Source organism: Dryobates pubescens, chromosome 22 (assembly GCF_014839835.1).
Source record: "Dryobates pubescens isolate bDryPub1 chromosome 22, bDryPub1.pri, whole genome shotgun sequence".
In the NCBI taxonomy this organism is placed as follows: domain Eukaryota; kingdom Metazoa; phylum Chordata; class Aves; order Piciformes; family Picidae; genus Dryobates; species Dryobates pubescens.
The window spans coordinates 17,922,011-17,938,734 of NC_071633.1; the positions used below are offsets into that span (position 1 = coordinate 17,922,011).

A 16,724-nucleotide genomic window follows, 5' to 3' on the forward strand; every position below is an offset into this window, starting at 1 on the left:
AGTGCCACAGATAAATGCATTGCACAGAGATGAATGAAACCCCCCCCATTTCTTAACCACAACAATTGTGTTTCATTAGCCTGTTTTACTCTCATGCTGTCAGTTCTTGATGGTATTTAATTTTCTGATCTTGATCTGTTTCCCTGCTTGCTTTCATTATCACCTACTTGGACTTGTATTCAAAGCCACACCGCCCTGCTGAGCATTCCAGGTGATGTTGTAGCTTTTGCTTGTGAACATGGTTGACATCTAGCTAGCAAGGATTCATGCATGCAGCTGGGACTAACTCCCCCTCCCTATCTTCCCTCATCAGCTTCCCCATTTCCATACACTAAGAGAACACAGAAAGATACAAACACAAGGCAAAGAGTCAGGGTTTTTCTCATGGCTTTGTGCTTACCTCTTCTTAAAACACTTCACTGGTCACACAGCCCTTCAATCCATCTCAGTCTGTAAAAAACACACTTAGAAGCATAAAGTTCTAGTTTATTCCATGTAAACTCTCCAAATACAAAGACTTCATCGAGGCTTTCACAACATCAGCAATAAAATGACAAGGTAGTTATAACAGTAAGTTTTAAACTATGAACATCCTCCTTGTTTTCCCAAAGGCAATCTGATTTTATTCTCTGAAAAAAATAAAAGCAGAGTACAAACATGGTTTAGAAACTCTACCTCAAGGACCTACCTTTAAAAAATATACTCTCAGTGTCATCTCAGCACATCCAATTTCCAAGTTTCAGCTCAAACTATCAACACAGACACACAGTGCTTGTTCCATATACAAACCTGCTGCAGCTTATGCAAGAGAAGTTTAATATCTGAAACAACAATGACAATAAAACCCAAGCAACTTCAGCAGAATTTGTAGAAGTCACAAAACAGCCACTTTTATTTAGCTTTCAACTCAGCCAAACTTCATACAGGATGGACATTCTTCTCCTTTGTCAGATGAAAAAGGTTGTACTGCTTGGTCCAGTCAACTGTATTGGGTCTGAACATCCCAAAGCAACTACACTGGAAAAAGTCTGCAAGATTCTGGAAGCATCCAAGACTGAAAAGGAGAGAAAGATCTCTTAATAAACCAAACCAAAGAAGACTGCAAGCACCAAAAATAAGTACTGTCTTGTGTTGAATGTGTAAGATACAAGGCTGTCAATGAGGACATTGACATAAGAACAGGTCTCTGTTGAGCATTAATCCTCTGTTGGATTTTTACAACCTACATGACATTAAAGAGTGAGAGCAAGTGAAATTCAACTCAGATATTCACAAGTTAGTACTCAGCAAGAGCTCAGCAGTTAACACATGAGGACACACAGGCTTCTAGTCTAACAAGGAAATGTTGGTAAACTTCTCTGTTCAGCCAAATACTGCAAGAGATGCCAAAAAGGGGGCAGTTCATACCTTAATTCTATTTCTGAACCTACAGAACAGGCATAAATGAACAAGTGAAAGGACAACACCCTCCCAGCCCTAAACAGGACTGCCTGGTTAATGCTATAGACTGATTTTGGCACACCTTATAAACACAGGCATGCAGAAAGAAGCCCAGGAGCTCCTGCACTGGGTGTTTATTTCCTAGGGCAAAGAAGTTCTCAGCAAGGAAAATGAAATCCATTCCCTCCTCTCAGCACAGGCATGACTGGCACATCCACAGCCTACTGCTTTTTTGCATTTATGAATCATAGAATGGCTCAGGTGGGAAGGAACCTCAGAGATCATCTCCCACCTCCCAGCCATGGGCAGGGAGGCCTCTCACTTGGCTTGGCTGCTTGAGGCCTCATCCAGTCTGGCCTTGAACACCCCCAGGGAGGAGGCATCCACAACCTCCCTGGGCAACCTATTCCAGAGAGTCTCACTACCTTCACACTGAAGAGCTTCTTCTTAAGATCCAGTCTAAACCTACTCTCCCTCCGCCTAAAGCCCTTTGTCCTGTTGCTGGACACCCTCCTGAAAAGCCCCTCTCTAGTATCTCTTCAGGTATTGGAAGGCAGCTCTAAGGTCCTCTCTAGGCTCAACAACCCCAGTTCCCTCAGCCTATCCCCCACAGCAGAGGTGCTCCTGCCCCTGGATCACCTTTGTAGCCCTCCTCTGGTGTCACTTCAACAGCTCTGTGTCCTCCTTATGCTGGGGACACCAGTACTGGACACAGTGTTTGAGGTGGGGTTTCACAAGAGCAAAGTAAAGGTGCAGAATCCCCTCTCTTGCCTGCTGGCCACACTCAAATCAGTACTGATAAAAATACATGCTTAAAATACACTGTTCACTAATACTCACTTGTATGGAGTTCTCCTGAGTGAGACAGGATGCTTAGATGATTTTCCCTGTGTCAGAAGGTTCATTCTTTCATGTGAGGTCAATCCCAGGAACGCGATCTTACCGAAAAGGAAATGCAAGTAATGGTTAAAACATGAAGAGCACTGATTAAAATTCTGGTGAGACTAAAAGGTACCATTAGGAAGAGAGGGAGGAGAGGTTGGCTGTGTCTAACAAGTAACTACTGCCATAATTAATGACTTAAAAGTAGGATTTTAAATGTCACTTGGACTGAAATGGAACCCAGCAAGCTGTAACATTAACGACTCCACGGAGAAGGCAGCTTAATTGGATGGCTCTGAAGACTGCACCATTACAGATGTCTGTACAAGGCTGAGACCCATGGCAGCTAAGCACCATCTCCTCAGGCTTTGTCTACATCCTACCACACAACCTGACAGAAAAAGATTCCCTGAAAAGCACAAAGCAGCTTCTCAAAAAAGGTTAAGTAGCTGTCAGAGACTCGATGCTCTCCTCCCCCTCTACTGGGCCCAGCTGAGACCACACCTGCAATACTGTGTCTGCTCATGTTGAGATGCAGCCTCCTGTGTCCCAGCTTGTGCCCACTCTTCCTTGTCCTATCACTGGGCACCACCAAAAAGAGCCTGGCCCCTTCATCCTGACACCCACCCCTCAGACATTTATAGACACTGATCCCCTCTCAGCCTTCTCTTCTCCAGACTAAACAGCCCCAGGGCTCTCAGCCTTTCTTCACAGCGGAGATGTTCAAGTTCCTCAATCACCCTCACAGCCTCCACTGGGACTCTCTCCAGAATACCCCTGCCTCTCCTGAACTGGGGAGCCCAGAACTGGACACAGTATTAGTCAAGCAAGTTTCTTGCCCAATAAACCCAGAACTTGGTCACAGGAACGATTTGCAGACTGTGATTTTACTTTTAACAGGGCAATGCGGAGTGCACAAGTACCTGGGAAACAAAGCTCTGCCCCTAGATTTAAGAAAAGCACCTAGATATGACATTAGTCAAGGAAAGCAGGCACAAAGTATTTATGGCAGCAAATCATCTAGGGAGGAGTTTTAATACAATGACTTAAAGAGAGAAGCCCAAACTGAAGCAGAGCAATACCTGATAAAGCTGAAGCATTAGCGACAGCGAAGCCCAGGCCGTATGGAAACAGCCTATGGCAAAGATGTAAGAAACCCAGGGAGAACACAGAGTTATCTGGGTGAAGTACATCCAGGCTCCATCCTGCTGATAACTTGTTGCACAATGGTTTGACCAATCTGAAAAGATGCACAAACAGTTAATTGCAAGAACTGAGCAAAGATTTGCATAGCACGGGCAGCACATAGCAACACGCTCTAGAAACAGCACGCTTGACAGATCATGTTCCCACTGAGAAGCACCCACGTGGACAGGTGACTGCTTGCTGTTCTGGCTGCATCACCTCCACATCAGGTGTTTACTAACTCCCTCTGCTTTGCAGCTGTGTTCTAGGGCTGTGTTCATTCATCCTAAGGAACTACACTCTAAGAGCTCTCTTCCCTCCTCCAAGAAGTGTCGTCATTCCCCACATTACTAGTTTGAATTTACAAATGACATAGAATACATAGAATAGAATACATATACATATATACAGCTTTCCTCTGTTTGAGGTTATCACTACTTTTAAAACCAAAAAGAACCTTTTTGCAAGTGCTCAGTATGGGTATTTCCAAGCAATAAAATCAAGCCTCTGCAATAATATATTTACAAACTAATTTTCCTATTGCAGTAAAGTGCATGCAGACTAGAACCTGCAGCCTGACCTTCCTCCACATGGCTTCACTTTTTTCATCTCTAACTGCTTTCTGATATGGTGTTTTTCAGTGGACATCCCCCCAGAGCTGTATGTTAGTTTTGATTAAACACAAATCTCACACACAAATATTTGACCAGAGACTCAGATCTGATATATTTGCACATAAACACCTAATAACATTGGTGAGATATGGGACCACCTGCACAGGTCTAACTACACTTGCTGAAAAGGAACTGGTGAAAAAACCACCACACACACACACATATCCTTGAAAGCTAAATTACAACCAGTTCATGGATACCTACACAGCAGAGTTCCATAAAGCAGGCAGACACCAGTCATAGTCAGGAAGGAGAGGAAGAGCAGGTAGTAACGGTGGTTCCCAACGCCTGCATTTGAGGCAAGGAGGAAGATTGACATGTTACCACCCTGCAGTATTTGCATTTCCCCTTCAGTTAACAGAAATGAAGAGAATCAAAAGCACTTCTCATTATTGCCTCTGCTACCCTCAAGAGAGTTTGACAAAGCTGATTTCTTTCTCAACTTTCTCCAGTAAGCCATCCCAATGTATATAAGACAATTAATTCTGATGAAGTCCACCAGGATTTGTCTCTCCTTCCAAGCATGCCTTCAGCTGTTTTAGCTAGATGAGGACTAATTATGCAACCACAGCTCTCCCCATGCACACTACAATTGTCTCAAATGAATGAAAAATCTAAGCTATTCAACTTAATTGTTTGACCTTCACAACCACAAAGCTATGCATAAAAGCCCCAGACTTCTGGCAGGGAAACATTTACACGAAGATAGACAATTATTTTCTCTTTAAATCACAATTGGCATGGCTCAAGGGTTTGAGCAATGCATCAGAAGGATGTCTCCCCATCTTGTAAACAGCAGACACCAGAAAAGCATTCCCCATTGTTTAACATTACAGAAAAGCTGTTGGCAAAAGGATATGCTGGAAATCTATTGCTACAGATGGAAAGCTCTGGCCTTTCTATCTTGAGCATCAGCAGTGATGAGATAGAAAGGAAGAAGGTTTCTCAGAGAACACAGGAATATAAAAACCAGCCCTGTGGGGTTATCTCAGTGCTCCAGCTGCTCCATGTCACTGTCTCCACAGTGACAACATGCAGCATTAGGTCAGGAGGACAAACGAGCCTGGCCACTTCCTAGAGCTCCTTCTCCTCTCCCACAGCTACTGCATTAAAATGTCAGTGTGCATTCTTGCCTAGTTCTGTTTGGGTCTTCTTTCACACACGTTGTCAAAAGGTTGTCTAATCCCTTTCTGAACCTCCTGATACTGGCTGTATCTGCACACCCTTAGAGCAGGAAGCTCCAAAATGTCATTATCTGCCATGTAAAGACATTTTTATCCTGACCAATTTGAAATGCAATTGCTATTTTCACTGAGGCTCCCCTAGTTCTAGTATGATGTGCTTGGCAAATAGCAGTTCTGCCTTCACTTTAGACACCATCTTCATTGTTTTGGGGGTTTGGGTTTTGGGTTTGTTTGGGCTTTTTGTTTTCAAAATCTCAGTCCTATTCCCTCTTGCTTCTTCTCTCAAGTGTCCCAGAATTTTTGGTCTCTGCTCTTAGGGTGAATACTCCATCCCTTTAAACATCTGAGTTTTTCTTTCTCTCTACCATCCAACTCATTTGCCTCTGATACTCTTCGACACCAGCTGTGTATTCTTGTATCAGGTGTGCTTTCTCTCTCTAAGGAGATAAATGCTACTTCTGTAACTTTTAAAATACATGGCATTTGCAAACTGAATGTAACAGCATTCTCACCTATGCATTGTCCAATCCACAGAGAATGCTGATCATATCTGGCCACACAGGAATCACAGGCAAGGCAATGCATAGATCTCAAGGGCTTCCTCACCTAGTTGAGGATGGAGGGAAAGAACAGTCACAGCAAAAGCATCTGTTTTGCTCACAGTTTAGGACACCATTCCATGGGCACCTTTCTATTTTGTACAATTTACTGTACAACAGACCCCACAGCCCAGAATACAGATGAGAACTACAGACCCAGTACTGAACAAATCCTCACTTACAAGGCAAGAAGTGCAAAACGTTCTGAAGTCCAAGCAACCTGCTTCCGCGAGGGCTGCAATGTTCTGAAACACAGAGGAGTTCTCACTTACATTTGCTTCACATTTTCAAGTGCATCTATGAAGTTAAATTTGCAGTTCATCAACATTTTGACTGCCAGCACCAAGTCCTTGCTATTCAAAAAGGTCCAGGCTAATGCAGCATTATTCTGTGTTGCCATAATTAATTAATACTGTGACTGAAATGCTCTTATAAATGAGATGGTATTAAGATACAAGGGACCTCTCATACAGTCAGCCAGCCAGCCTTCAGAGGGATGAAGAGACCTGCTACATTTACTGTTCCTTTACAAGTACTAGACAACAAGACAACATTTACTAGTTCTGTAGCAGCAAGTTCAAATTGCAGCTTGTTCTCTCTGGCAATCTGCAGAACTAGAGCCTGATGGAGAGCAGAAAGACCACAAGCAAAATGCTTTCCTTAATCCACAGGCTGGGGAGACCAAGAGGGAGGCAAGGCAATTATGGCAGGATGATGAAGATAAGAAAAGAAGCAGTAGTAAGAGAAATCAGCTATGATCTAAAGACTCTTTAAAAGAAAAAAAAAGTAGACAAGTATTGCACCACTGGTGACAGGTTGGACTTGATGATCTTTAAGGTCTTTGCCAACCTTATTGATTCTATGACTTTCAGGTTTATCAGAGCTGCACAGGACCACCAAGCAAACCAAAAGTACTTATGTGCTGCACCAGGCTGGCCCTTCCCTTCTGTTTCACTTACCTCTTTTCTTTCTTTTTCTGAGGTCTTAACATATCCAGGATCAGCTCTCCAAGTTTTGTAGAAATAATAAAGGAGCCCCAGCAGGCTGAACAAGGCAGGGATCTCAAGAATTGTGTCGGTTACATGTAACATTCAGGTTAAGGAATAGATTCTTACTGATATTCTCTTATCACTGCTATTTGCAAGACAAAATATTCTCAAATTAGTTTGTTATTTCATAAGCAACAGACAAAAAGGTAAAGAATGACTTTCATTTTTCCAGCAGGATCTTCTCTGGCCTTCAGGGGCCACCACATCAGAGAAGCTGAATATTCTGTTCAGTTTGTACACTGGAGACTTTTACAACTGTATAAACCTCCCTCACCATACAGCTCCCTGTCATCCTCACCAGCAGAGTGCAGATTTCAGCCTCTGAATATTTAACAGATGCAAAATTAATTCCATTTCTCTTTTCCCCTCTGAAGCTTTTCTATTTTATTTAAACAATACCAATCAGACCTGCATAGTTATTAAGCTTCCAGCAGCTGTGAGATGTGTTTGACTGCTGCACACACCCCTAATTCATCCAGCTGACTCCATAGCCTCCCTCATGGATAATAATAATTTGTCAGGACTTTTTATGTACAGTTATTTGCTACAACTTCTCTAGCAGACAAATTATTATTATCCATGAGGGAGGAGATAGAATCATTAGGAACATAACTTTTACACTATGGATTAAAACCATCTGTATGTCAGGTGAAAGGGGGAGAAAAACATCTCAAGATTAACTATCCCCATACAGCAACAGAGGGATGTTGAGTGAGACAAGTTTCATACCAATTAAACTGAAGCAAAGAACAGCCCATGATGCCACCAGGGAGCAGAGAGGCCAAGCCTAGATTTCACCTCCAGTGACCACCCCACCACAATACACACAGCACAGTGGGAATAACTCTTAAAAAACCCAACAACTGCAACCTCAAGATGGTTTTGGCTTACAAACTAAAGCCACTGCAAAGTAGCTCTAATTAAAACCAAGATAATAAAGGAGGAAGTATTGGTGCTGTCTGTGCTTGTTGCAATGCAATTCCAGGGTGCACTTGGGTAAGTCAAAATGATTTCCTGTGGATTCTGCTGGGCTGTCTGCAGTACTGTTGGTTTTGTTTGGAGCTGACAGTAGTCCTTAATTAACGTGGCTGGATTTTCATTCAGATGTAAATACAGGTAACTAAAATACCAGACTCTTCTGTAACACTCAGATCTCTGATCAGTTTCAGAAGGAAAAGATTAATGAGAAAGAGTTGGACAGTGCAATGGAGACCACCCATTGCTCATCTGCCCAAGCTATGGTTGGATCATTGATACAGCCCAGCACATGGCTGCCTTCTAGGCTGCCAGTGACCACTGCTGGCTCACGGTGAGTTTGTCATCAACTGACACCCCCAAGTCCTTCTCCTTGGGACTGCTCTTGCTTCATTCCTCACCCAGCCTGGAATTGTGCTTGGGATTGCCCTGACCCAGGAGCAGGACCTGGCACTACGCTCACTGCCTTCAGCAAAGTGCCTGACTCAAACCCCAATCACTGAAGTACTTGTTCATGTAGATGATGCCAAGAAAACCTTAAAAAACTTCACACTGCACCACTGAATAACATGATTTCCATTTAGACAAGCATATGTGTGCATCCCCTGCAGGAACACTCTTGATCAGTTCATCAAAGTTAATCCTGCTAATTCTATTAAGGATATATCTTAATTTGGAACAGTACAAAAGAAAATGCCACTTAAAGGATGAAGTAATTAAAAATCAATTAAAATTGTGTAACAATATATTCTAGCTGGTTTAGGACAAAATTAATTACAGTTCCAAGCAGCTCCCTGAAGGGCTTTTCAGAAAACTTAATCAATAAATAAATAAACAGATACCCCTCTGTGTCACAGACCAGCAGGGCACTGAACTCTGAGTGTTAACTACTCAAATGTTGTACTCAGCACTGCAAAGGCTCCTCAAAGAAAAGGGAATGAAAGGCAGACATGAATGCCTTGTACACAGAGGATGCAGCATAACCTGTGCATCAAGACAGACAGGAGACTGGAAAACCTGTTTTGGTGGGACATGAAGAAATTTGTTCCTTGGTTGCTGGCTGTTTTTTTTTCAGGGCTAGGGAGGTGGTTTTGCTTTTGGCCTGAATACCACCAAGTGCCAAAAACTTGCTCTCTCAGCAAGAAGAGATGCTTGGAAAATTGTTATCAATGCATGTGCTATCTGGTTGTACTACATGCCAAAATACATCACTGCATGAGAGCCTGAGTGAGGAAGATGAAAGAGTCACATGGAGATGGTAACAATTAGGCTGATATCAAAGAAGTGTTCATTTTGATACTCCAGTAACGTAAGAAATAGTTCAGAACTGCACACAAATATCTGCTCAAGACAAAAGAAAGGCACAGATATTTGGTTTGTATTTAGCTTCAGTTTAAACTCAAGTTATTTTACCCTTGCCCAAAGGAATCAAACCAATCTTACCAGACATTACTAGGTGGAATTATGATCCTATAGAATGGTCTGGGTTGGAAGGGACCTCCAAAGGTCATCTAGTCCAACCCCCCTGCAGTCAGCAGGGAAATCCACCACTACAGCAGATTGCTCAGAGCTTTGTCCAGCCTGACCTTGCATATCTTCATTGACAGGGCCTCAACTACCTCCCTGGGCAACCTGTTACATGACCAGACTCGTATTTCTGAGGAACTGTAAGGAGAGTTCTACTGCATTATTGAATATAAAGGATATCAGGCAGGAGCCAGAAAAAACAGGTAATGGACATCCAAAAGATTGAACTTAGCAGAAATGCTGTGGGAAGGTACCTTAAATTTTTGAGCCCCACACATTGCCTGAAAGAATATCCAAAGAAAAATGTCCTTTTTAAAAAGATTATTTAAAATGCAGTTCCAGAGAGTATAAATGATCTGGTGTTGTAAAAGCTTCACACACACAGTATACAACAAGTCTCTCTCAGAGCAAATTGTCAGCAGCAGCATTCTTCAGCAAGCTGTGTAGGGGGTTAAGAAAGCAGAAGTAACACTGGGGAGTGCTCTGCTCCAGACTAATCTTAAACAGCAGAAGTGCTGCAGCACTGGGGGGAAAGTGCACTGTCATTTCAAGGAACACCAACTGCTGCAGGAACTGCTGAAGAAGGCAAGAAGCCTGCAAAGCAGCTGAGGGTTAACCCTGGGAGGAACCGAGGAGCAGAGTGGGAGAAAGAATGAGGCTTAATCAACCAGTGTCACAAATACAGAAGGAAAACTTGAGCACACTTCTGAGCAGTGTGCATAGAGATCTGTGTCTACCAGGTGCAGACCTTCAGTAACAGTTTTTAACATTAAAATTACCTAACAGACTTCTTAAACACTTCAGTGATTTTTCTCACATCATTCAGTGATGATAAAACTCACTTTGCACAGCTAAACACACATTCAATTTCTACAGTCATTCTACAAAGCAAACAGATTTAAACCCTTCCCATACTCTGCAACCATTTCTCTGGAGGTATTTTTTATGCTAAGGGCAACTAAACTCTGAAAAGAATGTTGTGCTCGATACTTTAGATGGCATCTATAACAAATACACACACAGAGACCAAAAAGCCACAAACCTCACAAACAGAGCCATCCCAAATAGCAGCAAGAGAAGCAGTCCTCCTTTCAGAAGCCAGGAATCAGAACTTAGGTTCATTACATATCCCACAGCCCATATCAGTGCCAAGGAAGATGCCAGCAGCAGGATGACCTATTAAAATGAATACTGTTTAAAAGTGGCAAAGTATTCAGGCAGGACTTAGTGCAGAAGTACTCAGAGGATGTCATAACAAATGCTGAAAGACTCAGGTGATAGTGTGACACATGAACACAGCAAACAAAATCCCCCACCCAAACCACTGCTGCATGCATTTCAAGAATTTCACTTTCATGTATCCAATTTCAGAAACCTTCCTGTCAGAGAAGAGCTAAGCTAAGCTCTAGAAGTTGTTCTAGAGATGGAATGCTGTGGCTGTATTTCCATTAGTCATTACTGGTACCATTACCTCATATTTCTCTATTATTTTCAGTAACCTGCTGTTTCTTCTGCTTCTCAGTCTTTCTTCCTCTTTCACCATATAAACCACAAAGCGATTCAGACTCTGATAAGCAAGGTCAAGTGGTGTCTCTCCCTGTAACAACAGAAATATTGATTTCATTATGCACTTAAGCTTTCCCTTCTACCAGAAGCAAGAAATAAATACTGCTAAAAGAAGAATAATTTGGCATTCACTTCCCCTGTTTTCTTTTTCTTCAGGCAAAGGAAACAATAGAGTTTTAGCATGCTTCATTCTGTGCTTTGTAGTTTTAAACAATGATACTTGCAACCAGACTGCATCTATTTGAGGTATCTGTTGGACTATCTCCAGCAACCTGAAACACTAAACTGTCTGCTAGAATATGATGTGCTTACTGAAAGGGAAGGATTCCTGTTTATGTGAACTTTTTAAAACCAAACCAACAACATCCCCAGAGTCAGACACGAATAAAATGAAGTGGCAGATGGCAAAGCTGCACAGCTCAGTACATGAACCCTGAGAACTGCACTGTGCAAACATCTGCAGAGTCACAGGAATTGAGAGTTCCAACATTTATGCTTCTCACTATCAGTTTTTACAAACATTAGGATGAAGGCTTTCAGAAGTCCCTCTGAACATACCAACAGGCACTATCAAACACTGCTTTTGACAGGAGGACACAGAGATCTTTTGGAAGTCTGTAGGAGTCTGGACAGACACCAAGACACTGTTATTTTAAAAAGTCTGCCCAAAGTCATTCTCCTCATGACAAAGTTTTCAAGCAGAAAACGGCCAACTTTGAACAAAGAAAGAGGGAGGATCTGCAAGGGACACAAGTATGCTCCCCCTGACTGAAAGGTTGGGCTGTTCATCCAATGGACATGGCAGAGAATCTGTCTTCTTGCTTCACATCACAGAAAAATGGCACTCACTCCTTTGGGAAAGGCCTGCTCTTAGTCAATCCCCCTCCCAAAGGGTATCCAAAGGGGAAAGGACTCAGATTTTTCTTGACATTCATTTTACACATTCACATCACAGAGTGAAATACCATGAAAGAACTTTTACCTTGGCATTTTTTACATCCAGGCTAGCACCAGCTTCCAGCAGCAGATCCACTGCACTGGTATTCCCTGATGTTATTGCCCAGTGCAGTGCAGTGTTCTTTTGAACATTGTCTACAGCATTGAGAGAGGGGTTAAACTTTAAGAGAAACCTCGTGGGTTCTGGTCTAGATGAAAATAAAGTATAACAGTTAACAAAGAAAAGGTAAGCTATACTGCAAGATGAAACTTTTGAACCCCTTATAAAAACCACTGCTCCCACCTGTGAAACAAGAGCAGGCACACAAGGCCTTCTCTCACAACCATGGCAGGTTCAGGATCTGCCCTGAAGGTTTTTGTCTCCCAGACTCTGCTACCTTCCCCTTTCAACAAGTATGAACTAAATAAGAGATTCTATCTTCCTGCAGCACTGTGTTCAACCTTACATCTTTATATTGTATTAATTCTAAATGCATTTTACTCTCTCCATCTCCATGTACTTTAATTTCTGAGAAATCACAGTAATACTGTAGCCAGCTCAGCCACAAACCTGAATGTCTTGAAGAAGTTCTTTTGACTTTCTTTGCTCTATTTGACTCCCTATTTCCTAACTCCTGATCTCTGAAACACTGCCTGTTTTAATACAACTAGAAGGGAATGCAAAACCTTTTTAACAAAAGGTTTTCATAAGAGAAACTTCACCTCACCATTTATTGAGTGCAATAAAGTAGCTGCTTTTCAAGTGATTCATGACTTACCCAACAGCTTTTTGTGCTGATAACATTAAAGGTGTCTGTCCATTCAAGTCTGTTGCATCTATGTCCTAAACATAAAGGAAAAGGTAACAAGCAACTGATCAACAGGATTTCAGGAGACAGTTAGATGGTCAGTTATACAATTGGCTTAGCTTCACAAATGGAAAGGAACTAAATCATAGCAGCCAAGAAGCCAATACTCAGTTAAGCTTTCCCCCCCTCACTCTTGCATGCCACTCCTTTCAGAAGATGCTGAGTCTCCACCGAGGATATTACTAAGAGAAAGTGTCCACTAAGGATATTTTTAAGGGAACCATATTCACCCTGTTTCCTGTCCTCTTTTGCTCAGAAATACTATAAACAAGATGTACCATGGGAAGCAACACTAACCATCTTTTTTGTGTAAAGAGATGCACATAACAGAATGGCCAAGTACATCAAACTGGTCTACTACAACAACAACCAACCCCTGATTATTTATCTTTACATGACCATTTAAACATCTAACTTGCATCACCTAATCCTCATCACCTACTGAGAAGCATCCTATGCACAGGCAGCTACTCATAAGCAGGAACAATACCTGGTACACAAACATACCTGGCCCTTTGATACGAGGTAAGCGATGATGGGCATATGTTGAAACAGCACTGCTAAGTGAATGCTGCTGAACCCTTCCCCATCAATAAGACTGGGATCTGCTCCACATTTCAGCAATAATATCACCATAGGCAGGTGTCCTTGTCTGTAAGGATACATGAAATGAGACTATAGAGATAGCAAAAAGCTGGACATTTTAATGAAAACAAAGCTTGAGCTTTCCTAGATACAACCTCCCATCCCCCCATCAAAAAAAACAAACCAAAGAAACCTTCAGATTCTTGTGGGTTTATTCAGGAAATGATTATTTTTCCTAAATCACAGACTCACAGACAGTATCAGGTTGGAAGGAACCCTCAAAGGTCACCTTCTCCACCCCCCCCGCAGTGAGCAGGGACACCTCCAACTGGCTCAGGCTGCCCAGGGCCACAATCAAAAGTTTTAATCAGAAACTTCTGTTAAAATATATACCTTAATAATTCCACCCACGGTAAAAATGTTAATTTAGACTACAGTGGCTATTCTACAGCCATTTCTCCTGTGTGCAGCCCTTCTCAGAAGCACCACCTAACTTTTTTCTCACAGAAGACCAAGGCAGGATTGTGAGCACTTGCACACCTCTCTACATGCCTCTGAGTAACAAGACATCTTGCACCAGTCCTACTAGCAGTGCTTGTGCTTTGAAGTCCAGGACAGGCAGCACTGAGTCTTCTCAGAGTACACCAAAGGGATCCAGAGGAGAAGCTAAACCAGCTGAAAGCACATCAGCTAGACTGGCTGAAGTCTGAGGGGAATTCTGACCACAACTTATTCAGACTTCAACTGTATCCTAATAAGCATCCACAATTAACTTCTCTGTCCACTAAGGCAGAACTTACTGCAGATAAAATCTGAAGAGTACTTTTCCATGCCTAGGGAAACACCAACATGTGAGTCCAAGTGACTAAAGCACCAATACACACATAACTGCTGCCTGCCAAGTTGCCAGGAAGCAGAAAACAGATTTCAGCATTATTATGGACATGCTGTGCAATTCCTTGTGCCTCAATAAAATATGCCACAGAAAGTGATTTAAGATGACCACTGCTGTGCCACACAAAATGCTGCTCTAACTGCTAACACTAACAGATTAACAATTAGTAGTTGCAAGAAGCATACCTAATGGCCCAGTGAAGGGGGGTGGAATTCAAATCTCCACCTAGCTGATCCACTACTGCACCTTTGGAAATATAGTATCTGTGCAAAAGCAACACAATACGATTAAGAATAGGCACAATAAGATATGAAAGCATTATGCTAAGGGTAACATAGCTCTGGAAGTAAACAGCTTATCATAAAAAGATTTTGCTAGAGAAGCAAACAGCCAAGAGCAGCTTTGCAGTAACGGATGCTGCCTGGAGAAGACGCTTAAGAAAACCACAGTAATTAGCAAGACAATTACAAAATCAGCTTTTATCTTTGTTAAATAAACCAAACCCAGGAAAAATCTAATGATTTCATGTACCACATGATTTTTACATAGAGAGAAACCACAGTAACTTCACATTTCAGTGACATTCTCACTAAGCTAATTGGGTTGAAATTTGAATTGTGTGCTTTTCCTCTCAGGCACCACGTTCCTCTGTTTTTAAGTCTAACAGCAACAAAGATGTAAAGAACAGTGGCAGAATACTTGTGTCACTTTCTCAAGGACTACAGAGCTTACTTAACCAGCTCCTGTCTGTTGTTTATCGCTGCCCAGTGAAGAAGAGTCACATTTTCTTTGTCCGGCTGTCGAACATCGTACCCTGCTTCCACCAGTTCTTTGCATCGCTCTATTATCCCATACCTTAAACGAGGAGGAACAAAACATATTGATTTACTTATCATTCATTTGTTAATTACCTCCAATTAAGAGACAGCCACCTACTAAAGGAAAAGCAAACCTTAGTAAGTATCACCCAGCAATTCCCACTTGAGCAAATTCCACACTGCATTCAACGGAAGCCTTGTAAAAAGAGTTGGGCTGAGCCTTGACCAAACCTGGCTGAGATACTGTTATGATAAAAATATTCACCTTTAAGTGGTTTTTCCCTTGTTTTACTACTCCCTAGCTCACATCCGAGGATCACTCCCACGAACTTCCCCATTTTGCATATGCAGAACACAGACTTACTGTGTGGCCTTGACAATGTCACAGGTGCTGGGGTCTTCCAAAACAGGAGGTGGTCCTGGTAGCACCGGTACATCTTTATTCCCATGGCTACCATGACAGCTGTGCATATGAGGTCGATGAGGCCCATGGCAGTGGTTCTTACACTGTTGGTTAACAGAAGGGCTGTCAACAAACATTATTTACCCACCTCAGTTCCCCCTTTACCAGATGCACACACCATAGAGAATCACAAGGTCGCTACGGTTACACACCACCCTTAAGGTCATCACATCCAACCCTTATCCCGCTCTTCTAGGGCCACTACTACACCTACCCTTGAGCACCATGCCGTGGTTCTATGAAGGAAGCTAACTTACAGCAGGGTTAAACCCACCCGACAAGCGCCTATCCTTTGTATTTGGCACGGGGACAAGCGAGGTCAGCAAGGCTATGGTTAAGGTCCACAAAGGCATTAAACGCCTCGCAGAGCTGGCTCCCGACCCAACACCCTCACCCAGAGCAACGCTGCCAGGCCAGAATGGACAACCCACGCCTGTAACTGGGTTTGGGTACAGAAGGACACCGGAGAGCCACAGGGCACCCGCGCACGCCTAGCCCCCAGAACGAGGCACTAGCAACGAGACACGCCAGGCACAGGCCTCCTTCCTCGGTCAAAGACAGCAGCCGAGAACCCAGGGCTACTACAGCCCCGCGGGCAGCGGCGGGAGGACCCCGGCCCCGCTGCCTGCTTCGGCCCGGTACGAGCCACGGCCTCGCACCCGGCACCCTGCGGGCCCAGCGCCCCTCCCTAGCTCCAGCCACCCTTCCAGCCGCCGACAGCCTGGCCCGGGCCGCCGAGTCCCACGCCACCGCCTCACGCGTGCCCAGGGCTTCCCCTCAGCGGCCCCAAGGGTCAGGCAGGGTGGCCCCGGCCACCTCTCCGCGGCCGGGCGGACCGAGGGCAGGGCCGCCCTCTCAGCGGCCCCTCAGCAGCCCGCCCTTTCTCCTTCCCCGGCAGCAATCCCCGGGCCTCCCCTCACCGCCGGGCCGCCGCCGGCCATCCTCCCCGCCGGAGGCTCCGCAGCCGCCCGAGCTTCCTGCTCCCGCTTCCTGGTTACCAGCTCCGGGGAGCGCCAGCGCCGCGGCGGGGGCGGGACCGGGACCGCCGGGGCCGGGCACCGGCAGCCCAGGGCCTGG

At 43.8% G+C, this 16,724-nt stretch overlaps 1 protein-coding gene across 1 annotated transcript; it reads right to left on the reverse strand.

Annotated features, from left to right (window-relative positions):
* Positions 1 to 487: 487 nt before the first annotated feature.
* On the reverse strand, positions 488 to 16,662 carry ZDHHC13 (zinc finger DHHC-type palmitoyltransferase 13). The gene is made up of 17 exons (XM_054171587.1): positions 16,568 to 16,662; positions 15,549 to 15,691; positions 15,099 to 15,221; positions 14,552 to 14,629; positions 13,394 to 13,538; positions 12,797 to 12,861; positions 12,064 to 12,226; positions 10,987 to 11,112; positions 10,558 to 10,691; positions 9,696 to 9,796; positions 6,924 to 7,048; positions 6,147 to 6,209; positions 5,878 to 5,971; positions 4,386 to 4,469; positions 3,405 to 3,562; positions 2,281 to 2,378; positions 488 to 1,054 (listed from the first exon to the last, which is right to left on the reverse strand). The coding sequence occupies exons 1-17, from the start codon at positions 16,586 to 16,588 to the stop codon at positions 919 to 921; spliced, it is 1,857 nt and encodes a 618-aa protein (XP_054027562.1). The 5' UTR covers positions 16,589 to 16,662; the 3' UTR covers positions 488 to 918.
* Positions 16,663 to 16,724: the final 62 nt, after the last annotated feature.

Coding starts and splice junctions, on each gene's coding strand:
- ZDHHC13 (XM_054171587.1), bottom strand. CDS start 16,588: ATGGCCGGCGGCGGCCCGGCG. Junction 6,210..6,923: donor CAGAAAAAGAAAGAAAAGAG/GTAAGTGAAACA, acceptor TCTGTGTTTCAG/AACATTGCAGCCCTCGCGGA. Junction 4,470..5,877: donor GTGGATTGGACAATGCATAG/GTGAGAATGCTG, acceptor CCTCAAATGCAG/GCGTTGGGAACCACCGTTAC.